This window comes from Balearica regulorum, chromosome 1 (assembly GCF_011004875.1).
Source record: "Balearica regulorum gibbericeps isolate bBalReg1 chromosome 1, bBalReg1.pri, whole genome shotgun sequence".
In the NCBI taxonomy this organism is placed as follows: Eukaryota; Metazoa; Chordata; class Aves; order Gruiformes; family Gruidae; genus Balearica; species Balearica regulorum.
In genome coordinates this window covers 80,419,310-80,447,102 of record NC_046184.1, presented here as the reverse complement: position 1 = coordinate 80,447,102, position 27,793 = coordinate 80,419,310, and the positions used below count along the sequence as shown (strand labels likewise).

Genomic DNA, 27,793 nt, shown 5'->3' with positions numbered 1-27,793 from the left:
TTCTGAAGATGGATCCTTTTCTCCATATTAGGAGGATCTCTTATTATTTCTGCTATCCTGTTTTAAGATAGGGTTAGCTGTGAAATCCTTCTGCAAACACACAAGTTCCAGATAACTTTGTGTACCTTAATTCAAAGATAATCTAGGTTTTCCTCCACATTCAAATCCTAGAAATAATCAAACCAGTCTGTGTCACTAACTGTTTCCCTAAGCTCACTGAATTTTTTCCTTTATTATTTACAGTTTTATTTTGTTTTTTCTTCTCCTAAGCCTAAGGTGGATTGAATCATGAGCATTCAAGCTAAGGTTACCCCTCTGAATAGTTTGGCAGTGTTTCCTCGAGTACTCACAAAAAAACGAATCTGAGATAACATCTCCCTGTGTTAGTTCCACAAGGGTAGCAGTGAAAATATACCTGTCAGGTCCCCTGCCAAGAACCCCTGGTGTCTGACGTTATTAGGTAGAATTTGTTCTTCAGCATATTTCTGGGAAATTACAGTATCTCAACATAGTACAATCCTCAGAAATGTTTCTGTCTCTACTAGCATTACATAGATCTTTCTTCATACCAAAATGTGACTCCAGCCTGTAGCCCAGGTTTGGGGTTTTTTTTCCCATTTCAAATGATGGTGAGCAGATAGTCACAGTTTTATTTCTGTTTATCCATGTTATCTCTCTGTTAATGTGCAGGGTTACCCATGGCTTTTGTCATTACATGTGTTTTTGTGGAACAGCAAGTACTTCTAGCAACTGCGTTTTGATCATAACCCCTATTCCAACCATAGTTAGACCAGGTTTGGGTTATTCCTGCAATGATATATTTGATGTCCTGCATCAGATGTTCTGGTTTCTTCATTTCAAGATATGTCCTGTCCTTTCTGTACAAAATTTCATTTCTGCCTCCCATTGACTGTACCTATCACCAGCTATCATCTGCTTGGCTGCTGTTCTCATCCTCATGCTCTGTCCATCTATTCTGCCTCGTTCTTTCAGCTGCTGTAATACCCTTTATCATGCGTTCTCTGTCAACTAGGACCAGGCATGGAGACCACATACATCTCCTCCAGCACTTGGTCCTTGATTTACAATATAAAACTTTTCTTTTCCACTGTCACAGGTGGCCAATTCCTCTTTCCTGTCCCCCTTTCCTGTACAGTCTCTTAAGAAACCCATCCTGAAAAAAAGGGATTTTTTGTCTCTCATAATCCCAGGAGTAGTCCATCCAGACCTGAGCCTGTCTTTGCTGGGGTCAAAAAGGGAAGTAGGTAGCAGTGTACTTGAATAGGCATACCTTGGTATTTGAAAGAAACTTCTTTGAAATTAGTTATATTGAATTAAGATATGATATTTTTGTTTGTTTGTAAACAAGTTGTTTAGATCATTTTACAAATCCATTGTGGCTGCTGATTCTGTATAAAGGATTATGCAGTTTATCTTTGATGGCGTTGTTTTTTTTTTAAGAGTCCTTCACTTAATTACAGTGATCTTCACTAATTTGAGGTATGGACAGCTAAACAAGCTGCCACATGTGCAAAACAGTTACTGTACTGCTGCAAGTTCACACCTGTATTTACCCTACAGTAACAAGCTTATCCATCTTAACTCTTAGTATAATACTGGACGTATTTCAATGCACATCCCAGAAGGATATCAAATAGTCTTGGACTCTTGGGAGCTATAGGAATACAGCTAGATAAGTATTCATGATAATTTTAAAATAGAATTATGTAGTAAGTAAGTTGGCTAACTTCTATTGGTGTCTCATTGAGATGTGTCCTTAATACTTTAATAGAAGGTTTTAACAGATTATATCATGGCTAAAATGGTAACAAGCTCATTTGGAGACCTGTGAAAGTTTTAGTGTCAAGTCTCTTTGCCGTGTCCTTCCTTGGAGACATAAGATCTATGATTCTGACTTTAAACTGCAGGTCTTCTGGCAACTATTGTTGATGAAAATTACTACATTTTAACAAAACCCCTGTATTACACATAGGAATTACAGTGGGCTTTGGGAGATTTTGGAGATCACATTGCCCAGAAATCAGAACCAGTTTTGCCTAATAATTTGTAGTGATACCAGGAAGTAAATTTTCCAGGCTTTAATTCTTCCTTAAAAAAACAAAACCCCCCCCCAAAACAAACAAACAAACAAAAAAAACCCCCAACAACTGCTTAGCAGCAGCCCAGTCCAAAGAAAGCTTGAACTACCAGACTGAATACTCGTCAAACAAAAATCAGTATTTCTGCAATGGCCAGATTATAAAGTCCTTCAGCAGCAAGCCTTGGTTCTGGCGACAGAGATGTCTTGGATTATAATAGCAAAGTACGTAATGGTAGCACAACTGGCTCGGCTAGTGACAGTATGTTTATTTTTATGACAGTGAATGCAGAGTATTCATAATATTTTTCATGAGTAACGCTACATGTCATTCACAAGGAACTTAATTATGCTGTGTGTCTGTTGCACAAGCTCCATACATTTTGATTTATGGACCTGTCACAATGTTTACTAACCTCTGGTTTGACTTTATCAGTTCTACATAGGAAAGGAGAAGTGAGAAGGAAGGTGACATTTCTGAAACCATGCATCTGTTCAGTGGGTAGTTCCTATCGTAGCTTTACCTAGTCCAGAGAGCTCAACACAGCCAGAAAGACAGCGTAAACCTCCCCCTCAGGGTGGCCCAGAGCCAGCTGTGAGGTCCTTTGTCACCCCCATCCACCCACAATTTTCTAACCTAGCAAAATGTGGGATGGGCCGAAGGGATAAGCAACCAGGGGCTGCTGCCTTTCAGCTCCAGCAACAACGAGCTGGAGCCAAGTTGTGTCCATGCAAGGCCCCAAGTAGGGCTAGAGCTGCGCTGCAAGGCTGCCCGGCATCAGGAAGAGCCGCCGGTAAGAAACAACCCAGCTGGGCAGCCGCTCGGCCGCACAAGCGCAGGGCTGGTGCAGCTGGAGCTGCGTATGCCGGGTGACTTGAGGCTTGACGGCATCAAAGCTTTCAGTATGTGAAAAGCTTATTTCTCTGGCTGTTTCGGTGCAAATTCATGTGGGGGTTTTTCACCACTGATCTAGCTAGGAGTCTTCACTGTATGGAGGCCAAAGAGACTCTCAAGTATTTGAAGTATTTGTATAAACCAGAATATTACAGATAAGTGGCTAGAAGTGAGATCAGTCCATCCCATGGCAGGTACTTGTTTCCACTCTGTTCAGTTAGCCAAGTACTGAATTAAAAAAAAACAACAAAACCCTCTTACATACTCCAGATGATTGTATGAACACAAGTCACCCAGCAGACACTGACAGAATGACCCAAAATTCAATTTTGAACTTACCGCTTAAAATGCCAAGAAAGCTCCAGAGGAGAAAGAGGTAAATCTTTCTAAGGTCTGTTTATACATTGTAAGGGAAGAGCTGATTTGGGGCTTGTAAGTTATTTGATCAGAATGGGATTCCATCTAAAAATACTAGAAAAAGGAGACAATGAAAGCGAAAAGCAGCATATTCAGAACTGATGAAAGGAAGTGCTGTCTCTCAGGGTGTGTAGTTAGACTACAGGATTCATGGCTGCAGGAAGCTGTTGAGGTGAGAATTTAGCACTATTCAAAGAATGGATTACCGTATGTCTGTGGCTAATCGTAATTTCTGTAGACAGAACGAAGAAGTGAAAGGAACAGAAAACCCAGAGCATGGCTGCCTTCTGCAGCATTTCTGGAGCTCTCCTCAAAAAATTTTGATGCTGACTAGCACAGAGACAGATTAAGAGTAGCGGGACCTGTATGGACCGGTCTGGCTCTACAAGGTGGAACTTACAAGGGAAACCCAAATGCACAGTCTTGTACATGTGGACAAGGAGGGATGAAGTCCAGTTGAGTTTGTGATTAGTGAAGTACAACAAAGAAAGAATACTATCCATATTAAATTGTAAGTTTGATTTAGAAGTTATTTTTGTTTCAATACCCTGTAGTGACAAAGGGGTTGTATTTAGAAGCAAAAGCACAGAGCAGAGACAAGAGGCGGCTCCATCAGCCTGAAGATCTTCCTTAGTCATGGGGCACACCAGCAGTGAGCAAAGGCATCCTGGAAGCAGTCACCCACTGCTCAATTGCTAGATACTGCACAACTTCATAGTTTTGGACACAGATTTACGTCCCATCTGCTTTTCCTTCCCGTTCTGCAGTCTTCCCTGTTCCCGTTCCTCACATGTAGTTTAAAACTGTTTCTGGTAAAATTGGTTTCTTTGGCTCTGATCTTGCAAACTTTTGCTGGTGGACATGGTGCTCTCCTGAGTTAAACATTTAGTGTAGTGGGCTGCAGAGTTGGGGGTTGGATCCTGGACTTGGCTGTGCACAATCAGCTTCAGAGGCGCTCCACAAGGGTGCAGCAGCCCGCCTACATGCTGCTAATTATAGGACCTTAAAGGTCTGACAGTTCTCAGTTTACTGGGGGGTGGGTAGAGCGGTTTTGTTCTTCCTCCTCCCCAATTAGTTTCTCCCCCCTGCTTCCCATGTGCTTCACGTTTTTCCCCCACAGCACTATGGCTTTTCTCCAGCACCTCCATCCTACATGCCAGGTGCAATGAGCAGAAGTGCTGGTGGGAGCCAGGTGTACCTCTCCCCAGCTGCAGCCCCCAACCCCAGGCTGCCCCGTATCTCCCTCCTCATCTGCCCGCTGCTCAGATGGAGACTGTGCACAGCTCTGGGCCTGGCCCTGTGTCCTTTTCTCCCAAAGGGATCCATCAGCTCTTCTACAAAACAGGAATAATTGGGAGGGAAGAGCTTTCTCGCTGAGGGTAAGGGTGGACAATACCCAGCCCTGCACTAGTTCATGTGAGAGAGGGAAAAGTAGGAACAGTGAGCTGTGCGGTACCGGGAGCCACCTGACATAAACTGTGATTTCGACAGACTGCTATAAAGTCAAAAGAGTAGTTTAAGTGGAAAAAAGAGTCCATGTAATGGAACATCCCAAGAATAGAACATGAGGTTTTTATATTTTATAGTCCTAAGTAACTCTGTGTCACAGCTACAGGACTTTTAGGAAACCACGATTTTTTCTTTCTTTTTCTTTCTTTTTTTTTTTTTTTTTTGTTTTGTTTGGTTTGGCTTGGCTTAGTTTTTTTAATCTTGTTTCAGTATCGCAGCCAATAGCTTCAATTAACTTCTCCTACTGCTGCCCTCAGTTGCTGGCACCTAAACAGAAGGATATTTAATTTTGCTGAAATGTGAATGGCAGTTTGGTAGGAATAAAAAGTCAAAGTGAAGCAAAGGCTTTTCAGCCTCTGGCACATCAGCAATACTTTATCGACTCAAGGTGTCTCTGCATTCAGCTGTCAAAATGGTTCAATAACTATTATGATATTTCTTAGACAAACGAACACCGAGGGCAATTTGCAGGGCTTTGGAACATGCAGTGAGCAGGTAGGCTGACATGCCCACTGGATATATGCAGGCTTCTTAAAAGCCTTGCTGTGCACCAGAGGGTTTGTGAGTTTTTTAAATGAAAGGAATGTCTTGAAATTGTCTTCTACAGATGGTATTAAAGGGCTTGATCATAAGTTCACTGCAGTCAGTAGTGAGACTCCTACTGATTTCAGCATGCTCTGAATCAGCCCTGCTCCCAGTATGTATCAAACGCCCATTGTAAATGATGTCATCTCTTACAATGAAAATGTTAGTAGATTATATGGGGTGAGCTCAATTCAGCCTATGATTACCTTCAAATATATGGCATCTCTCGTACTATGTCTTGAAAGAAAAATCTCCACAAGTACAGGCATGCTTCTTGGACCTGATCTATCCCTATGAAAATAATAGTTTAAAAAAATCTTCATGAGCTTTCATTAAGAGAGATTCTCATGTTAAGGGAATGTACACTTACAACAGCCAAGAAAAGGTAGAGTGGGGAGGGGGGGAAGACAGAGAATGGAGCAGAAGGCAGAGAAATAAAAGGATGCTTATGAAAATTGGACAGAAAGGAAGCATTACTCAATTTCAAATATCTGCCTTTTTAATCTATAGAAAAGTTTTAAAATAAAGTACTAGTGCAGTGTTCAAGTAGAAAAATACCTTCTTACATGGCATGAAATTATTTTATTTGTGAGAATATATCTATATATTGTGATGTTAAACATTATTTTCCTGTGTTTTTCCCAATTGTTAGGAAAGTCAAGAGAGTAACTGATACTCTGGTCAACTAAAATCAGGTGTGGGAGGATCATGGGTAATGAGAAGGTATTTGGATTAACTTTGCAACTATGCTACTAACTAAAAGACTGCCCTTAAAAAGCCTACAGTTTCTGAAGGAGAAATATCTTGCCTTTATGCTGAAAAGTCTTTAAATAATATTATATCTACCTGAGAGAAATATGATTAAACAGTGATTTATAAAGTGAATCACTATTCTTGAGAACTCGTGGGTTTTTTTGTTGTTTTTTTTTTTTTGCAAGGCTGCAAAAGTTTATAACATTCCTGCATATACACTTCAGAAAGAACACATTTTAAGTAACTTAATTTGCACTGTATCACTCTTCAGGATTTCTTTCATGCAGTAGAAAAATTATTAAAAATAATACAAGCAGCCAAAATCATTATTCCCTTGATTTCTGTGGAATTTTACCAAGAATTGAGTTCTTCTTGGAAAGCCCCAAAATTTGATTATGAGATATAATAATAATAATAACAATAATAATAACAATAATAATAATATAATGATATGTATAGAAACCCCCTGATACTGTTACCAACAAAATCCCCTTCATACCTCTTTGAATGTAAAGAGACTTTAAAATTAGGTGTAAATGAAGCTGTAGTGTAAATGAGAATCAAAATTGCAGTTTAAAATGCCTCATGTCTCACTTGAGCTCTCTGAGTAACTTTGTGAATTGCCTGGAAACATTGGCTCAGCTGTACAAATAACAGGAAGAATCATCAGAATAAGAAGAATAACAGAGAGAATATTAAGCCAGACACTTGAGAAGAACTGAAGTTTTATTTTTAGCTTTTTAGCTGTAAAGTTTTATTTCACGAGCCACTTCCTTTGAAGGGGCTTGGCACACATTTGCAAGTGATGGCTGTGTGCGCAGCCCCCCACCTTTTGAGAGCAATGAATGAGGTAAGTAGTCAGGATCTATTTTTAGTAGCCATGCACTCAGAGACAAGCATTTGTTGTTTTTTTTTTACCTTTGGCAGATTCAAAACCTCTTCTTTTATCCCAAAACATGGAAGTCAGATTAAATTTGCAACATTTATGGCGCTGTATTTTATTGCCAAAAGGTGCATCTTCTCTAAGGTAATAGAGAATCTAGGTAAAAATGTGAAATAAAGCTTTTGAAAGTTCTTCATAAATACTCACTGGACACAGTAGAAATAGGACTGTGATCTGGGTTTTGCCTTTCTAAAATCCCAAGTTTTGGTTTTGGTTTTGGTTTTTTTTTTGTGGTTGAAACAACTCTTGTTTTCCCCCAGGAAACCATTAACCTCTCCCCTTGTTTAGGAAAGCGTCTTCAACATCTTCCCCCTCCATTGCTCCCAGTGCTTCGCGTCACAGCGGCCATGGTCAGTGTGGAGGGCTGGATGTCACAGTCTACTTCAGAAGTACTAAACCCCATGCTGGATGGTTCCCCTCACTCCAAACTGGTGCAGATTTTTTTCCTGAGCGTAGTAGTTCAGCAATTCTTCTACTGTCTAAATGTGCCGACACGGAGGAGTCAGCGAGATACTGAAATGTAGAGGTGGTACATGGTAGTACCAGGCACTCCTGCTTGCCTGGGAGAAATACTGGCTCTTCTCCAGGAGCTGGAGCATTTGCACTTAGCCCGCAGGAAAAGACCCGCTTGCAACCATTCTCATGTTTAATACGAAGTGTTTCCATGTTACTATCAGGAGTAATGCACTACAGCTCCTAGCATCTCAGGGTTTTCTTCATTTTGAATACCCACCACTTAGGTCAGCAAGGAGACCTAACCTTAACTGTACTCGTGGTGAAAGGCTGCACCGCACACTGTTCCTGGTTGGTGGCCACAACGACCACTGACAGTGTGATGTGCAGGTCAGTTTGGGCTACCCTTGTACGTGGCCATCAAGTTTTGCTGCTGTTTGAAACAAGTGGGAATCTCAGCTGCTGTGGCAGCACTACTAATTTTTCAGCTAAGCTTCCAGAGACTTCAGTGTTCTTTGGAATTTGGCCCCTCCTCTGCAATTTGGCTGTAAATTAATTTTTCTATCCAAACGACTAGCCAAGCAGGGCATTGTTCAGGTCTTGAACTTGGTCCCTGGCACAGCTCCCTCGGCTGTGAGAAGGAGCGCTGCACATTGCTCCTCTCGAGCTTCCTCCGAACTTCAGAGCGTTTCCAGATGGATGGAGGGCTGCCACAGTGCAGCAAGGAGAGATCGCATGTGGGACGGGATTCTGGAGTTCTCCCTGCCACCCCAAAAGACACAACTGGCTTTAGCATTGACTATTCCAGCTTTTCAAGAAGGGCAGCCTTACACGAGGCTTAATTATGGAGGTTTGTTTTGTTTGATTTATGATTTGTTCTCTGTCAAATCAAATAGAGCTGTCCTCCAAAGCTGGTCTAGCAGCTCTCTCAAACTTTCTAATGGTCTGGCACGGCAATTGTTAACAAGAGGCTGTGATTTACTGCATGTGTAGCTGCCTTCTCTGCCTGCTGTGATAAACTCGAGGACTGGGCAATTCAAACATGAAGGCTTAAGGAAAAGTTGGGTGACCTGTGTTGAATGTGTAGATGCAATGGGCAAATCCTTGTCTGCCTTCCAATATTCCCTGTTGTTCTTGGACGCAGCCAGAACCCCAGGCTACACATTTGGATCTTCTCAAGCATCCTCAAGATCCATCCTGAGTGTATGCACATCAAGCTTTCTAAAATATAATGAGTTGAATTGGATAGCATTTATAGAATAGTGGGCCTTAGCAGGGTTCTTGTTGAATTTTTCTGGGAGCCAGCTGAATCACATTTAATTCATGAATTCTAGCTTCTCTATAAAGTAAATTTCCTGTTCTTTATTTCTTTAATGTAACAAAATGGGATAGATCCTCAATTGCTAGAAATCATTTCAGCTCTGCTCACTTTAGTGGAGTTTGACTGGCTTACCCCAGCTGAAAACCTGGCTTGCTGGTCTCTGGCTTGTACATATTTTTGCTGAATTTCCTCTTTCCTTTCCACTTCTACACTTTTTCCTTCTAGACACTTTTTCCAGCAATTTGCATCCTTCTCTCTTTTATTTTTTTAAAACAACCTTCACCATTTTCTTGTTTTCCCTTCCAGTCTCTCCCCGCAGCTCTCTTAATGTTTTCCCTCCCATTGCTTGTGGAGGGAGCCCAAAGTCTCTGTGGTGCATAGAAAAATATCAAGAGAGAGTTTGGTTCAAAAGGGGCTGTATGAATCACATTGTATGTGCAGGTGACATCATTACACAAGAAAACTTGGTTTTCTATTCAGAATCTTGTAAAATCTTCAGTTTATGTCAGCATTTGCTGATGTTCTTGATTCTTTTTTTTTTCCCTCTTTTTTTTTTTTAAATAATAATGACTTTTTATGAAAGCTGGTATGAACCAGCCACTCAATGTTAAACTCTTCACTCCTTTGAATACACTTACCCAATACACCCCATATGCTGTGGTTTTACTTCTTGAAGTACCCCCAACCGATTCAGATTCAATAGTATAACATGGATAAACTGAAGGAGGCACAAGGCAAATGCAAAGGTAAGACACACAGACTCTCTCTCTCTCTGCAAAGGCAAAGCCTTAATCTGAATCTGAAAAAATAGCTAAGTATGCATGCAATTTTACTTGCTTGAGAAATCCCATCAGTAAAAATCAGTAAAATTAGTTGCACAAGTGAAGTCACCCCATGCCCTTTGCCAGCAACAGGCAGCGCTGCTGTGGCACCTGACCTTTTAATATGAAAATGGAAGAATAAAATTGGGAGGAAGGTGATAGCTGAGAATTTTGATCAGTTAAAAACCCCTATCATTTCACCTAATAATTCCAGGGAAGACACTGTATGTTTTCTGCCTAAAACTTTTACACAGATGAAAGAAACAAGATGCTGAAGTCCACCAAATATTGCTTTATTTTTTTAATTTGCTTGCAATGCTTGTGTCTTGTCCCCTTCTTAGTTTGTTAAAAACTATGGAGCTTGGACTGGCTTTTCTCCAGTGATCCTTTTGCTCTGATGGAATAAAACCAACAAAACAAAACTATTATTTCCTCCCCCTTCTGACAGTAAGTTAATTCCATGCATGATCCTTGTTAGTCAGTTGTTTCCTAGTCAGGAAAGTCGGGGCTCAAGAGAGCTGCCCTAGTGTCATGGCTTGTTCCGAGGATTGGTTTTCCCCACACTTCTCATCTTAAAATGACACTACACTTGTCGCTTCTCAGCGTCACATGCCCAATGTCTCTGAGTGCCCTTATAAACCTTTATAAAATGCAATTCTAACATTAGCCATGCAAGGCAGCCTTTTTCTTTTTTTATTTTTTTTTTTGCTTTGACCTTCCTCAGAAGCTTGAAGGGAGAAGGAAAGAGAAGAGCAATCTTGCGATGGCAGAGAGTTTTATTTCCTATATTCCTGCTGCTGTTCCTTCTTGTCATACCCAGGGCTCTGCTGGTCACCATATCTGGAATTAAGATAAGGTTTTCCCCCCGATCAGGTTGGCGGAAGTTTCTGGCTGCTGTTTTGCTCTCATCTTGATTTTCTGGCTTCATTGTTTTTGATTTGGGGACTCTCCCCTCTTTCTACATGACAGAGTTGGGTTTGTCTGCCGGTATCAGTTGAACTTCTCTCAGCTCTCTTCCTCTTTGAGACTGCAGAGGTCTTGAGCAGCGATGACTTTTCATCTCTCCTGTTTTCCATCTGTGGCACATAGTTTAATCCGCTGTGTACTTAAAGTGCTGTAGTCTCACTTTTGTCTTTGCCTTAATATACCGATGTCCGGGTGAAACTTGAAGCCTGCCTAACTGATATTATATAATAAATCAGGAGAAACAAATGAAATGAGAGACCACAGTCTCTCCTACACACACACCTGCTGACCGTAAAAACTGAGGAGAGAGGGGCTGAGTGATGAAGGGATACAGCAGCTTTTACATATGGATTGCCAGTTCAAATCCAGCCGTGGATGACTGAAAGTTTTTACTGACTGGAGGATTTGTAGCAGCCTTTGCGCAATGAGTTTGGTGGCCTCCGTCCATTTCCCAGCAAGCGTAAAAAACTCAACACCCTTTTAATAGCTCCCATAAACTGGTGTAGGATGTCCATTTTACTCATATCAGTGTAGGGGTACATTGGCTGAATAGTGATTTTCCTTATGCTGTCACTGGTTTGTGGGACAAACAAGGGCGTCTGGTTTTCAGAAGTGCCAGCTTCCCAGAAGCCAGAAATGCCACACTGGCATGCGGAGAACATAATAAACGCAAACGCTCTGAAGCATCTTGTCATGTTAAGTTCAAGTTCTAACTTTCTTTTGTTTTGAGTATATAAAACTTTCACCATGAAAAATAGCTTTACAGACATTTTCTCCTGAAAACAAAAACACAATAAACAAACAAGAAACAAACTCACAAAATTTATTTTCATTGTCATACTAACTTAAAAATTTAGAAATCCTACAGTCAATATCCTGCCAGGAAAAAAGTAGCTGTGCTTATGCTTCTGCCCTGGAGCAGTCAGCTAGCCCATGCAACTAATTTAAGAGTCTGAAGTAACTGTATAAAAACAGACAGTGTCACACTCTCCAGCTGACATTCATGGGACATGCGCAGTCACCAGGACAATTCATCCATCCCATGCCTTGTCTCTGGCATTTTCCTGGGGCCTAAGAGCCCCTGACTTTTCACATACCCAGCAAGACATCACTGGGTCCGTGGGAATGCTGGCAGGCCTCCAGCCTATTCCCTGGATATTTCAAAGCATGCCTAAGAACAAAGGCTGACAGAATAACCTGTTCTGGAGGTGATGACCTGTTTTGACTGTCCTCTTTCCTAAGGACTCTTCGGAAGAACTGGGAACACCGAGCATGTCTCTAGAGGCAATCAATCAGACATATGTGCAAATATCTTGGTTCACCTGGTAACGTGGGTGAAGGAGTTTCTGAAGAGGCCTTCACCTACAATTAAAAGAAGCTCTGAGGCTAAAGTGCTTAGCCAGTCAGGTTGGACCACACATCTAATGAAGAGGTCATTATTAGGGATACAAATATGCTGGTATTAAATTTTCACCATGCAACTGGTGCTAGCCTCATTTCTTAATTCAAGAGCTCATCCTCCAACATTCTGCCCAAGCTGAAATATCAGAGGGGGATTTCAGGATAGTGGTGTTTTTTTAGAGCAGTTTCAAAGAAATTTCAGTAAAGTAGTCATCCCCTATCCATGCTAACAAATTATAACAATTTAGTATTTCAAATTTGGAAAAGGCTACTTCTTAATTTGCTAAAGCTAGTGTAACCTTGGGTAGGAAGCATGGTCTAAATAGATCTATATGAGTCATAAACAAAAGCAGCTCCGTGAAATATCTGCCCATAAGATTCTGCATTACACTCACTTGCTGCGGCTAATAATATGTTATTTTACATATTCAGAGCACAGTACAGAAAGTAATTCACAAAGAAGCAACTCAATGATTCCCTAGGTATTTTCTGTATCTATTCAGCGATAGCATCGGCCATTACATGAATGTATTGTTCTCGTGAATCACTCTCTGTGAATCACAGAGATAACACAAAAACCGAATGCAACAATGCTGCAAACTAGGGCCAAGTGCGTCCTCAGCAGACATTTAATTCTATAGTCTGATTAGTGCTCCAAGTGGTTCATCCATACATCGCGCAGCTCTAAGAAATGCCCTCTGCTGCAGAAAAGACTTGAGTAAAAACAGATAACTGGGTTCTGGTAGAACCTCTCTTTCCCTCACCCCCGTCTTTGAACTTGCGTCATTTCACAGGTGCTCGCAGGCGGCACGTGCGTAGCTTGCACAATAGATAGCTCAGCCCTGGCACGCTGCAGCTGTGCATATTTGGTCCACAGGTGTTCAGTTTTATGTCAGCTCGCCAGCCAGCTGCAGCCAAATCTGCCTATTGTCTCCAAGCGGGGCTGGCGGGGGTGAGGAGAGAAGCGCATCGCTGGCAGTTGTTGCCCCAAGAAGGGGAGAGAGTAATTCTGCCATTAATCCTTCCCAAGCGGCTCGCCCCTCGAAGGAGCCCAACCCCTGACCGCGCAGCAGTGCCGGAACAAGAGAGGCTCTGCGACCCGCGGCGCTTCTGCGCCCGTCTCGGGCGGTAGGTGATGACTTTATGGGCACAGGTGCCATTGTGGTGCCGAGCCTTTCCCCACAGAACACCTGCTGCAGGACCCCCACGGCTCAGTGATATATATGCAAACATGAATCTCATTGACCAAGAGTTGAACTCTAGTAAAAATCACTTTATGGCCGCCTTTGTGACCATTGCAATGAATCCAAATTTCTTCTGGCTTTTTTTTTTTTTTTTTGGCTCAGGCGAATAGGTCCCATATAGCAAAACAAACACTTTTCTCTCCTCCTGAAACCCAGTTCTCAGCTCACACAGTGTGAAAAACTGCACTAAGGAAAATCAAGAAATGGGTGACCGCCTGTCTTCCCTGTCAGTTTAACAGGGCTGTATTTAAGAAGAGCATATTGTGGTAATAGGCACTGAAGACATGCATTCGAAAGAGCTCATAAAGTCTGAAGGTAAACTTGAGACAGGAAGAAACAATTTAAAAATTATTATGTCTAGTACACCTGAATTTCCACTTTAATCTCTAATACTTACCACAAGCCTCATTTAAGCTTGGGAAAATATCTTAAATAGATTTTTTTAAAAAAAAAATTATTTATTTTTAAGAGAAAAAATCATAAGAAAAAAAAATTTGTAAACCAGTTCCTTAAAGCAACTTGACTGATTTGCAAACCCTAGTCACCTATTACTTCATCCCTCTAATTAAAACCAAATGAACTTTGCCAGCCTTTCTTCCTGTGAGAATTAAAGTGTTAATGGAATTAGGAGAAATGTTAAATACTGTTACCAGTGAGATGGCTTTGTTGTTATACATGTCTTTCCCCATCAAAACATGTTTTATAAAGACACCAAAGTTCCCACAGTTTTTTGATGGGTGTTTTGTCTCCATGCAATACTACTTATCTGTGAGCTGTATTTCTTACTTGCAGTATGGACTTTACCATGGAAAACACACCGTTCTTGCTGCATCCATGAATAAACAGGCAGGCACACACTTGTAAAGCCACTATGACAAGTTAATGCACAAACAACCCTCAGGCTTGCACCTCCCATTTCCAAAATGGGCAGTACTTATTTTTATTGTTAACATGCAGATGACTCCTTAGCATTCAGAGTTCTTTATTTCGACTTAGCCTTTTCTCTCAATTCTTTTTGCACTTAAAAAATGCATTTTGTAAGATAGTGTGGTCCTCTCCTCTGTCGGAGTAGAGTTGTTTCATTTGTGATCTTCATTTTATGGGAGGAGAGTTTGTGAGAATTTTCAGTGAGAACTGACTGCTCGAAAACTGAATTGATCTCCTTATTTACAGAACTAGTGAAAGAGATGCAAAGTCAGCAAAGACAACAAGTGTCTGTACAAGTGCCTGACCCAGAATGGTTTCTTATGGATGGCAATTTTGTAGGGACTGGTCATGAAGGCATTTATTTTATGAGCTCCCTCTCGTCTCAAGCACCCTAGCACTCCTGTGTATACACAGGTTATATCCTCCAAGGACCTCCTCTTAAATGCTTTATAGGAAACCCCACTTATAAATTCATATCTTAAGGTTTTTTCCTGGCGGTTGGGAGCTTAGTGTTTTATATAGGCAATGCCATTACCTTGCTGCTTGTAAAGCATGGTGAAGAGAAAAGAAGTCGGTGAGGGCAGGGGTATTATGGAGGGAGTTGCACCTCTATAAGCTTCTCTGCTGAAAAATGCCCCATTCTGTGCTGGAGAAGGATGCAACTGCGTGTGCCCCTACAGTAGCCCTCAGGCTGCGGTTGCAGCTGGTGCAGAGGAGCAAATTCCCTGCATCCCACATGCCCCAACCTCCACAGAGCCAGAGCACTGTAGGGCTGGGCAGTGACGAGGCGGGAGCAGCTGGAGAATTTTTCAGCAAAAGATGCTTTGCTTGACAAAACACTGACTTACCACAAACATGCTCTTTTATTGGAATTTGTCACAGCAACTTTAATGGGGAAGATTTCAACAAGTGTAGGGAAGGATTTCTGCTCTAGAGAGCAAGATCTGCCCCGGCAGAGATGGCACAGGCATCCCTGTGTTCCTCCCTGCCCCAGAACGAGCCTTGAGCCAGGGGAGGGAGAAACTGGTGCAGCACCTTCCTGAGGTGTGGAAGATTCACATTCAGGTTCTTGCTTTAAGAAAGATGTGATTTCATTTACAAATATGTAAATGGGACTTTTAGTGTCTTGGTTACTATCATTGAACAAAAAAGTTATTAAGAGTTCTTAACAATGAAGATAATTCATAAGCAAGTGTAAGTGATTCAACAAGGGAGTTTTGGATGAAGAGAGTATACATTTTGTCAGTTCTGAAAAGTCCAGCTGTGCAGACCTCAGCCATATTAATCAACTCTTCACATCCTTTAATTTGTAACTCCTAGGAACTGCAAAGGAGGCTCAATACCAATGCAAAAGTCAGGCTATCACTTTGGACAATGAATACATGTAATCTGTATATAAAGTAGTGTATGTATATATTAATATATATGCATATAGTGCTTTAAACAACACAGGGAGTCACTAAAGTGCATGCAGTTATATCTAAGGTGTAATATAGAGATGTTATTGCAGCATCTGAGCTAATTTTAAGCTAAATTAGTGACCTTGTCCAACACTCAGTGCCTCCTGCCTTTGTAGTTAGTGCTCCCCGGACTCTGTGCCGCTGCCACTCCACTTGCAGCGGCGAGTGGGGCAGCTTTAGGATAGCTTGGATGTGTCTGTACCTGCGGTCGTATCTCTGATTGCAATGGAGCATACCAACAGGGCAGTTCCTGGTCTGAGGAGCCTAAAGCCTATTATGAAGGCATGGTATATCACCAAGACCCAAACTGCAAGGTCAGAAAAGAGAGAAAATTCATTTTAGTATCTTGTGACAGTCTTTTCCATGTACTGCTGCTGAGTGCAATCCTGGACAAATGTCTCTCCTGACGCTGTCCTCATCTTCCCCATCAGTATGGTGACAGCAAAAGCTCCTTCCCTCAGAGCAGCCCCAATCTTTAATTTTTAGGGTATAAAAAGACGATCACAGAACTATCTGGATATAAGTAATTGTTCCTATGGGTTCATTGTTTGTGCTACAGGGTGACCCAGGAATACAGTATCTCAGGGAAAACAAGGAGAATTTGGCTGGAATGAAGATTGCCAGTGGTCTCCCAAGCAGGTCCCAACACAGGGAGGCTCACAGAAATGTCGCTGCAGTGTTTTGGCCTTTCCTTAGCTCTGGCTTGGATTCATTTCCCCCAAACGTTTCTGAATTATGTAATACTTTCTGCAGCTCAATGTTTTTTCTCTGCCAGCATCTTAATTAGTGTGCTGGGTTACCAGTTTGCCATGTAGCAAGTAATTGTAATGAGCTGATTGGGAACCAGTTAGAATTGCCTTTTATTGATCTAGGTGCCAGATCCAGAGTCCGGCAGCTCCCCTGGGTGACCTGTTTGTGTAGTTTTGCACCATGAACATAGTGTTGCACAACACAGAAAAGAAGCACAAGGGAAGCTCTATCATCCTACGTCATCCCAAGGTTTTCACTAGCTGTAGTTATTAGGAAATTATGTCAGTGTGTGTATTAGATGCCTAGCTTGTTTTGGCACCTTTTTTTAAAACAAACAAACAAACAAACAAACAAACAAAAAAAAGCCCCAAAAAACCCGAAAAACAAAACCCCCAAAACAACCAAGACAACAAAAACTGCCAAAATACCTTTAAAAATTTGGCCTTGGGAAAAGGCCAACATGAAGTCAGTTGGCAGAGTCAGAAGCTGTACCTAGGTCTTCTGAGTCCCAGGGTGATGGCTTAGCCATGAGACTGCTCTTCTACACAAGGTCTGTTGGCACCATACAGCTTCTGTGTTCGATGGATAGTAAATCCAACCACAAATAGAATTTTGGAGAAATTAAAACTGTTCATGAATCCACTTAAATTTAGGAATCTGTCCCAGCAAAAGTAATGAGGGAAGGGTTTTTGAAAATATCAAGACAAAACAATTCAACATTTTAAAGAATGGAAATGTATTGCTTATGGAAAGCTGACGTGTTTCATCAATCCTGAATGAAATTCTCTTTTACTCCAAGATTACCTTTAAAAAAAAAAATCAAGACATATTTCATTAAAAACAAGGGAGGGGGGCCTTTAAAGGGATAAGCATCCCAAAGCAAAATTACACATTTCAGGTGAACGCAAAAGAAAATTTCAAAGTTCCTCTATTTCATTATAAAATTCATAAAATCTCAATACCTTGCAGATTGCACTCCCAACCTTGGGTCGCTCCCTGTGATATATCTATGGATTTTACTGGGATATCTTTCAAGACCCTTCTCCCCTGCCTTTCACCACTCCCCAGTCCTTCACTCACTACCCTACCAGCTCTCCTGCGCTGACATTCAGTTGGTTCAGTTATGTATTTAAAAGCAGAGCAAGCTGCCAGTCTGCTGCAGCTCTGAGCTGGAGCTCTTTGAAGAGACCCACAGAGGGAGGTTGACTGAATCAACCGCCCGGGGATGCTGCAAGTCAGCAGACTTAGCTGCTAAGCTGCCAGGAGGTTCAAGTGAGGCTGCCCATGAAAAAAATGTAAAAAAAAAAAAAAAAAAAAAGAAAAAGTCAGATCAGAACTGAAGCTGCATAAAGTCATGCTGGAAACACTTCAGACAATTTCTGGAAAGTAAACAAAGAGAAAAGAAAGGAAAGAGAAAAAAGATATAGGGGGAGTCTGTCTGTTGGAAGCTCTACACGGGGCACTCGGCCATGGTCCTGATGGATGTGTGCAGATCATACTGTAGGCTGATTACCTGGCATAAAAGATACTGAACTTTTCAGGTGTTTCCTACTGAGAGACAGGCACTGGGGTCTGAGCTGAGCAATGCTCTACTGCTGCATAAAGTACATTTTTCTGAGGGCGGGGAAGTGTTAGGGTGCAAAGTTGCTGCAAAGTTTTAGCTGCACCAGGCAGGCCTGTGATCTTTGAGAGGATCTGTCTCCACAGGCATGGAAAATGACTGCTGTCTGCTCAGTGAGGACATGAAATAGCTGAAGAGCAGCCCAAGTACCCCAACTAATGTGGTGGCTATGCCCCCAAGCAGCTTTGTCCGTGAGATTTTGTGCAAAGCCTGCATGCCCTGGTGAATGGAAGAGCTATTGCTATGTGCAGATGCTACACATCTGCTATGCGTGCTCATGGCTCTAAAGGGTTCTTGGACCAGGTTATTCTTTGTAATGCTGCTATTATAATTTTAAATGTCACCAAACACTGGCTTGGAAGCAAAAAGTATACTTTAAGAACTGTTCATAAAAATCCATGCGTATGGATCATGAAAGTAATATTTCAGCTGCAAGCTGAAATTTCCCAGATAAACTAGGTCTCTCAAAATAACACTGCTTTCCACAGTGTCCTATTATAAAAATTAAGATTGAAGTTCCACAGGAACTGCTCTTCAGCCTTATCTCTGCCTAGCTGTCTCCATCAGGACAGGAGCTTAATGTTTAAAAACAGCAATATGCAGTAGCAATCATTATTCTTTCTGGGTCATTGCTTGACTGGGCAAATATGGCCTATTCAGAGAGAGAACATAACCCCCCCCCCAAAAAAAAGCACAAAAAACCCCCCCCAAAACAATCCACCCATATTTATTCCTTTTGATTCAGGAGCTTCTCTGTGGCAAGAGCAAGTCTAGCCTTAGCTCCTGTGAAACCTTCCTATCTATCACTTACAGATCTGCCATTGTTGGTGGGCAGTCTGCGAAAAGAGAGGAAGGTAGCGTGCATGTAGGAAAGTTGGTCCCCCATGGCTGTGGCAGGGAAGGTGCTCCAGAAGTCCCAGGGAGGACTCAGCATGGAGGCTCAGAGAGGAAACAGTGCAGGGAATGAAACATCAGGACAGTGTGTATCCTGGTGCCCTGTGTTATGAAGCTGATAAATAGCTCTGTCTTGTCACGAACTGATCTTTCAAAGCTGTTTGGCTTCCTTCCCAGATAATGCGAGGAGTTTCAGGAAAAAGCAGAGCCAACCCTGAAACTAACAGCAGGGTGCTTAGCTAATAGTGAAACTGGTTGAATTATCAATGCTATGGCTATTTGGTATTGAAGTAAAACTTTTGATATCATGGATACAGAGAATCACAGAATGGTTGGCGTCCGAAGGGACCTTTAAAGATCATGTAGTCCTACCCCCCCCACCATGGGCAGGGACATCTTTCACTTGACCAGGTTGCCCAAAGCCCTGTCCGACCTTACCTTGAACACTTCGCATGATGGGACATCCAAAAGGCTACAAAGATGTTTAGGAGAACATCTTTCATACGCGTGAGCTGGGTCTGTTTAGTCTGGAGAAGAGAAAATTGAGAGGGGATCTAATCAATGCTTACAAATATCTAATGCGCAGATGTCTAGAGGATGGGGCCAGACTCTTTTCAGTGGTGCCCAGTGACAGGACAAGAGGCAACAGGCACAAACTGGAACACAGGAAGTTCCATCTGAACATGAGGAAAAACTTCTTTACTCTGAGGGTGACAGAGCACTGGAACAGGCTGCCCAGAGAGGCTGTGGAGTATCCTTCTCTGGAGATATTCAAAACCTGCCTGGACACAATCCTGTACAACCTGCTGTAGGTGATCCTGCTTTAGCAGAGGGGTTGGACTAGACGATCTCCAGAGGTCCTTCCAACCTCTACCATTCTGTGACTCTGTGATCCACAACTTCTCTGGGCAACCTCTTCCAGTGCCTCACCACCCCACCAAAAAAAGAAAAAAAATTCTTCCTTATGTCCAGTCTAAATCTACCCTCTTTCAGTTTAAACCCATTACCCCTTGTCCTATCACTGCATGCCTTGATAAACAGTCCCTCTCCAGCTTTCCTGTAAACCCCTTTAAGTACTGGAAGGCTGCTATAAGGTCTGCCTGGAGCCTTCTCTTCTCCAGACTGAACAACCCCAACTCTCTCAGCCTGTCTTCATAGGAGAGGTGCTCCAGCCCCCTGATCATCTTCATGGCCCTCCTCTGGACTCGCTCCAACAGCTCCATGTGTTTTTTGGACTGGGACCCCAGAGCTGGATGCAGGTGAGGTCTCACCAGAGCGGAGTAGAGGGAAAGAATCTTTTTCCTCAACCTGCTGGCCACACTTCTTCTTATGCACACATTGTCGGCTCTTACCCAATTTTACATACACCAATATTCTCAAGTCCTTCTCTATGGGGCTGCTTTCAACCAATTCATCACCTAGTCTGTACTGATTTTAGGGATTGCCCCAACCCAGGTGCAGGACCTTGCACTTGGTCTTCATATTTTGTCATCAGCAGCTGATCTTTATACTTCATCTGTTATCTGGTCATCAGCAGTGGAGAAGGTAGGATGTTCAGCATGGGTCTGCTTCCCTTGTCTATGGAGAGAGAGAAAGGTCCTCCTCTTAAGCAACAACTGCCACCTGTCACTCAACACTAGCCTGAAATATTCCTACATGTTGTCAGCTTGTGAGTGGCACTAGAGAGCATTTTTCATGGCATTTCATTCAGCTATGGTATATTTGGAGCATGCTGAATCGCAAGGGTCAGTGCTTCAGTAGAAGAATGCCCAGAATACAGTTTTCAAAATATGTGATGCAGCGCTATAATACAGGATTGCAGAATCACAAAATGGCTGAGGTTGGCAGGGACCTCTGGAGGTCATCTGATCCATCCCCCTACTGAAGCAGAGCCACCTTGAGACAGTTGCTCAGGACCATGTCCAGATGGCTTGTGAATATTTACAAGAAGGGAGTCTCCACCACCTCTCTGGGTCAGCGCTTGGTCACCCTCACAGTAGAAAAGTGTTTTCAGATGGATATTCAGATGGACTGTCCTCTGTTTCAGGTTGCGCCCGTTGCCAGGTCCTGTCACTGGGCACCTCTGAAAAGAGCCTGGTTCTGTCCTCTTTACATCCTTCCTTCAGGTGTTTATATACATTGATAAGATCCACCCCGAGCCTTCTCTTCTCCAGGCTAAACAGTTCCAGCTCTCTCAGCCTTTCCTCATTGCAGAGATGCTCCCTTCATCATTCTAATGGCCCTTTGCTGGACTGCCTCTAGCATGTTTATGGCTTTCTTGTACTGGGAAGCCCAGCTGAAGGAGGGAAAGGATCCCCTCCTTCAACCTGCTGGCAACACTCCTCCTAATGCAGCCCAGGACACCATTGGTCTTCTTAGCGGCCCAGGCACACTGTTGGCTCACGTTCATCGTGTTGTCCATCAGGACCCCCAGGTCCTTTTCTGCAAAGCTGCTTTCCAGCTGTGCAGCCCCCAGCATATACTGGTGCATGGGGCTGTTCCTCCCCAGGTGCAGGACTCTCTCCACTTCCCTTTCACAAGGTTCCTGCCAGACTGTTTCTCCAGCCTGTCCAGGTCCCTTTGGCTGGCAGCAGAACCCTCTGGCGTATCAGCCATTCCTCCCATTTTGGTGTCATCTGCAAACTTGCTGAGGTTCAGCTGAAATGGTTCCTTTAAAGCAACTCCTTTCCCACTCAGCAATGTAAGAGTCAGGCCACAGCATCAGATGTTCAGACCTGGGTAGGTTCATGCATATCTTGTTGATTCACAAATGTTGGTGGGTTAAACTCAGAGGTTCTTCAGTTGCTTAAACCATGACAGTTGAGGTGTGGATCTGCCTTTCCTACCACAAGCAGTGACAGATTCAAAGAGAAGAGCAGGGAGGGGCAGTACCTTCTTCACCTATCTGAGCTTAACCTGTTAGATACAAGTCAAAACTCTCATGCAATTGACATTTTTCTTATGTTCCCCTAGGGATAGGTGGATAGGTGTAATTCTACCCATGTGCTGATCTGTACAATAGCTCTCTGTCCCAATCAGTGTCTTCTGTATGAGGCTGAAGGTTGGCCTCTATGGCAATTCAGTCACTGGCTAAAACTAGTATATGGTTTGTATAGGTGTGTATACATATGTACATATATTAGCTAGGGACAGTGGCCCTGTGGCATTACAGCGGGGGTGCCTGACACCTGGTGGGACCCCAGGCTCAGGAGACAATGTGCCTTCTCCTTCTGGCTGCATCACCTCCTCCCTGATGGCGCACAACCTGGCGCCTCCCCTGTTACGTGGCCCTGTGTAGCAGCCACATCGCCTGTCTCATGATATTTCACCTCTCACACGGGATTTGAGACCCTGACCACTCATTTGGTTCACTTTTCCTTGGGCATTTGGCGTACCCATAGCTGAGGCAGAGGCACAAAACCCCAGGGTGGCAGAAACTCTGCCACACTGCGCTCCTTGCCAAGCTGTCAAACTACATCCCTGCTTGCCAGAGGCTTGTGAATGGTTGTCAAAGAATGAGGATGCCCCTCAAGATCAGCAGATTTATGATCTGGGAAGTCAAGTCAGATAAAACTTGGGCATTTTGCTGCCACAGCTGCACTGCCTCCTTTCACTCCCACCAGGTTTGCAACTGCAGCCCAAACACAGTATTGTCCTTCTTTCCTCTCTCCTTTGGCAGACATTTCCATGTGGTTCTTTGGAGGGGCGCAATAAGCGAGGAGCAACTTTTTTTCTTGGGGTTGTGGGTTTTTGAGTCCCCATGAAAATTTATCTTGGAGCTCAGTTACTTTGGAGAACATGCTCCCAAATATCCTCTGACTCAATAAGTATAAAAAATGCATACAGGTTTTGGAAACAAGGCTTTAGGTTTTGGGGGTTTTTTTGTGATACTATTAGCTTCCAGCTTTCAGTGTCATCAACTACAGAATGGAAAAGATACTAACTTTCACTGCTATAAATTAAAAGCTAGAAAAACCTTCTGTTTATTGAAAAAGTAAGGATGCCTGCCAAAAGGACTTTCTCTTTTGAGAATACTGAAGGTCTTAAAGTACATCTGTATGTTATCCTCACTGGGTCTGACAAGGGAAAATAATCATGGAATGTAAATACCTTTGCTATGTCATATCATGTCAAGCTCTGAGAGATCTTTGGACCATTTACATGTTTAAGAATATAGGCTGGCAACTTAAAGACCAGTGTTTCTTCCAGCCTGGAGACAAGCTAGGTTTTCTGCAACTGCAGCATGAAGATCCATCTTGGCTGATGCATTAGTAGCATTCTGTAAAACAGGATATCCTACTTTCAGGCCGCTAGAAAACCTAGCAAAGCAGAGTAGACTAAGGTGCACTTGAAAACTATTTTGGCATTTCATTTGAACGCTGCTGTTCCAGAAAAAAATAAATTCCAGATTGTGCAGGGAATGTTTTCTGTGCTTTCCTAACTGAGGAAGAGGCATTTCTGTGTATGACAGGGAGAGGAAGAGTTACTTCCATACACCAGCATTCCCTGCTGGCTAGATAGAAAACAGCAAGTGCGATGGCCAGCCAAAGGAGTTTCCAAGAAACAGACAGCTGTAAATCCTGTCTGCAAGGCAGCTATCAAGAATGACTGAATATAAAAACAATCTCACTCCATATAAAGGAAGTTAAAAAAATTAATCTCTTCGTGATTTATTTATCCACCCCAGATTCAAGATATGCTCAAGGCCCAGCAGCAGATTTGGAAGCAGAACCTGAGTGTCCAAAGCTCCAGAGTGGTTTGAGCTGGGATTTGTACCATTTGCCAAACTCACATCTAGATTTTGGCTTTGCTCCTTCCTTACCAGTCTTCCAAAATTTCGAATACAGAATATGGGTCTGAGCACATTCCTCTCTAAAGTGTCTGATTACCCTGCTGTATCAGCATTAAAATGAGTATAGCTCCATCAACTTTTAGCTAATATTGTCGGTATCAAAGAGCGGACTCCTGGTTTTGGACTCATGTCCTCGTTTTATGCAAAATGCATAAGAACTCTGAAATGTGTGCAAGTCAGAATATATACTCATTTACTGTGATACACATAGGCTAGTATTTAGCATTTAAAGAAGAGAAGCATGTGTACTAACAGGAAACTTTCAGGTTTAATATATGACCTCAAGGAGCCCAAGCTGAGCATCTGCCCTTTCCCATTAATTTCATCCCTTGAACATCTTACCTGAATAAGAATTTAAGGATGCAGTCTGTTCAGCACAGTGTGCCCATATGCTTTAACACTTGGCCTTCAGATTGAAAAGGGGGGAGTGTCCCATCCTAATTTTGAAATTATAGTGTCTAATGTCTTCTGAAAACACACATCACCTCCAACACTTTGTCCATTCACTGAGCCCTTGGCAGGATTTTTGCACCTTCAGTCCTCTCTGACTGGGTGTTCTGTGAAACGCATTAAAGCTCAAAGCCTTCTGAAGATTCTTTCTTCCATTTAATAATATTTTTTTAATAGTCAAGTGAAGCAGCTTTTAAACATTTTGATAAATTATAAAATAACAGACTAGAAAAAGATTTCTGGGTATTGTATTTGGGTTAGCCTAGCTGCTCTTCAGTATTATTGGATGTTTACATCCCCAAAGAAGTGTTGTTAGGGTTGAAGGCAAAGAAGTATTTCTGAGTAGTTTCCTTTTTTTTTATTTTACTGTGTATAGTGTCCTTCAGGTGCATAGGTCTGAAGGTCCCTTTTTTTGAAACCCTATGCAGTAAAACCAAGAAATTATGCCAGTCCTTGTGCATGCTTCACAAGTGGGTTCCAAATATTGTCATGGTGGTTGGTATGCAACAAAGGTTGAGACTGTTTTCAGTTTGTTCAATGTTGTGTATTCGGTTTTCTAGCTGTTGAGTAAATTTGCTTTGAAGAAATTGCTCCTTTACTGCTTTAGCTGTATCATAATTATTTCATATCCAGGTCAATGTGCTAACATCAGCAGACACTTGTTCTCTTTATTTGGAAGCTGTTACACATGCACACACATGTGCTATCTAGTGTTATGCTCAAATCTGTACAGATATGTTTGTGTGTGTGTACATTATATGTATTTGCATGCAATAGATAAAATTTTAAAATACCATTCAGACTGACAAGAATAAAAGTGGATTTTGTGGTTGATCAAGTTTGGTTTAGCTCATGCTTGAGGTGTGTTATCCACTACATTTTCATGAAGGTGATCTCCTCTACCCCTGGATTGTCCTCTCCCTAAAAATAAATACTTGAAAGTCACTTTAGAGTACTAATGTTCTAGTTCAGTGTCTCACACTACTTAAGTATAGGTTTGCTTCAGAAAACTCACCAAGTCATACCTGTGTTTGGGTAACAGAAGTTTCACCCAATCTCTAAAGGATTTGATCTAATAATTTTGCTTTCTGTAGAGGATCTTGATTCAAGGCAGTCTCCAGAAACTCTTTTTTTTTTCCAGTACAGTGCTGGTAGGATCTGGTAGCTTGGCCTTATGAAAAAACAAACAAACAAACAAACAAACAAAACCCGACTTTTTTTTCAGTGCAGCACAAGTGCAGAGTAAGGAGAAAAGGACTAAACAAGAGGAGGGAGGTAACATTTTGAGAGTCAAGGATATCTTTTGTTGAAAGATTACTTCTGTGAGTTTGTACCTGAATCCTGATTCTTTTCTCTTTGATAGTGCAGTCAGATAGGAACTCCACAATATGGAAATGTTGTCAGTCAGAGGAGATTCAGGATCACTCTTTCAGTTGGTCCCTTGAGCATTTCTCACATGAAAAATGAGAGGTGAGACTGTTTGACAGTAGGAAAATAACAAGAGTCCTCCTTCCTCTGGATAGCTGGACCATCACGTGAAGAGACAATCACCAGTCATTTCCGTTAAGAAATGTAGCCATAGCGTTGGTGATCATAAATTACACAGGCTCAGAAAGTTTTTAGAGATTCTTCTCTTCCCGCCTTACTTAAACAACTCCCTTCAATTATTCCTTCTTCCTACATAGGTAATAATTCAATTTTCCTGGTGTTTGGGTTTATGTAATAACAAAACAAAAAGCAAGTAAGATGGCAGGCAAACATCTCCGTCCAGCTACAACGGTTCCGAGACAAAGAGGTTACCACCTTTGGCTACTTTTCATTGCTCCCATTACGATAAATCTCAGCCCATTCCCATATGCAGCTGTACTGCTCAGACGAATGCTTTCCAGCTAGCTGCAGATTAAGAAAGAGATATGCTGCAGTAGGGCAGTGATGAGGAATTAGGGGAATACAGAATTTAATACCCTGCATCCAAAGGAAGATGCAGGGTATCTCTGAGCATAGCTGAGCCTTTTGCTTTTTTCCTCCACTAAGTAGCTTTTAGCTTCTCTGGGCTGCTACAGAAGAATTGTGCAGTGGATGCCAATGTGTATATTCATTTTCAGATCTGTATATTCATTTTCCCTAGCCAGCTAGCAAGAATCAAAGTTTCTGCTTTCAACTGGTCACCACACATTCTGTATTTTTTTCATAATGTCATCGACTGATGAACTAAGCAAGCTGGCATAAGAGATCTAAGCGAGTGTCATGACTGAGGACAGGGCAAGTGGAAAGGCCTGGAGACTAGAGATCCCTGCTCCTGGAAAAGGCCTTAACCAAGGCTCCACCATTGGTCATAAACTGCATTCTGCATGTTGTGTGCACATGTAAGAAGAGATGGTCTCTCTCCCACACAGTTTACAGCTTGACAGTCATCTTCAGTAGTTTCTACCAATCAGCCTATTTAACACCAGAGAAGAGAAAACCTATTGTGTGGTTGTCAGGGGTCTCCTCCCTCAAGAAACATTTTAAAAAAATGTCATTTAATGCACTCCAAAACCAAATATTTGTTCTTTGAATGCATCCTCATGAGCCAGGAATAAACATCCCAAACAGAGTGATTAATGGCAGTCCATGTGGGTGTGGATTTGCTGTGGGCATGCACATGCACACCCACAGGCTCGCACGCCCACACATTCGCACAAGCCTGGTAATTGTTTGCATATTTAGTTGTAGAATTTTTGGCATTTAGACATTGTGCTAATTTTTTAAAACTGCAGATACATTTGGGTCAGATTAGCAGAAGCAGACAAGGAGCCATATCACTCTCTCAGCCCCGAGACATCTGTTCTTACATTTATTTGGAGCAGAACAGAGTTACAGACTTCTGTTTAGTGAACATCCAACATAAAAGCATCTTACCAGCAACCCTACAGTTAACCTAGCAGGGACACCTCAGGTCAAGAGACAGATGGATTACTGGAGCTGGGTCTGAGAAGTTCAGAGTGCTGGGGAGTAAAACCAGGGAGTAGCAATTGCTTGTTAGTCCCTCATTTTCTTGGGCATTAAATTCACTCACAAACACATAAGTATGCTCTATTCCAATTGCCAAATGAGCCATTTGCAAAATGACTACAATTTCCAGTCATTTTGCAAAATGATTGTTTCAGCCAGCCTTTTTTGTAAAATTACTGTTTCATTAATTTCTCAAAATTTGGCATTACTTTTTATACACATGTATTTCTACAGAACCATACAGTCACTTCCACATTTGAGACTAATTTGTAAAATTATTTAAATTTTCAGTCATTTCACAAAATAAACACATCTCTCACGTTATAACTGCAAAATATATTTTGGGACCTTTAAGGCTATTATGAGAAGTATTACCTGCTTATTATGGACACATCGACAACATATTTCAGAGTACAGTAGTTACTGGAAAATAAACCTT

General features: G+C 42.1%; 1 protein-coding gene across 7 annotated transcripts in view; it reads left to right on the top strand.

Annotated features, from left to right (window-relative positions):
- The window catches only part of LOC104640762 (potassium voltage-gated channel subfamily KQT member 1), a 537,282-nt gene that overhangs the window by 405,048 nt on the left and 104,441 nt on the right, over nucleotides 1–27,793 (top strand). Inside the window, exon 17 of one of the 7 annotated variants that reach the window (XM_075761063.1) lies at nucleotides 23,746–25,192. The exons of the other annotated variants lie outside the window; for them this stretch is intronic. Coding sequence (XP_075617178.1) covers nucleotides 23,746–23,820 — 75 coding nt within the window. The 3' untranslated portion in view covers nucleotides 23,821–25,192. Of the gene's footprint in view, nucleotides 1–23,745; nucleotides 25,193–27,793 lie in introns of those variants that run through there. 7 annotated transcript variants of the gene reach the window in all.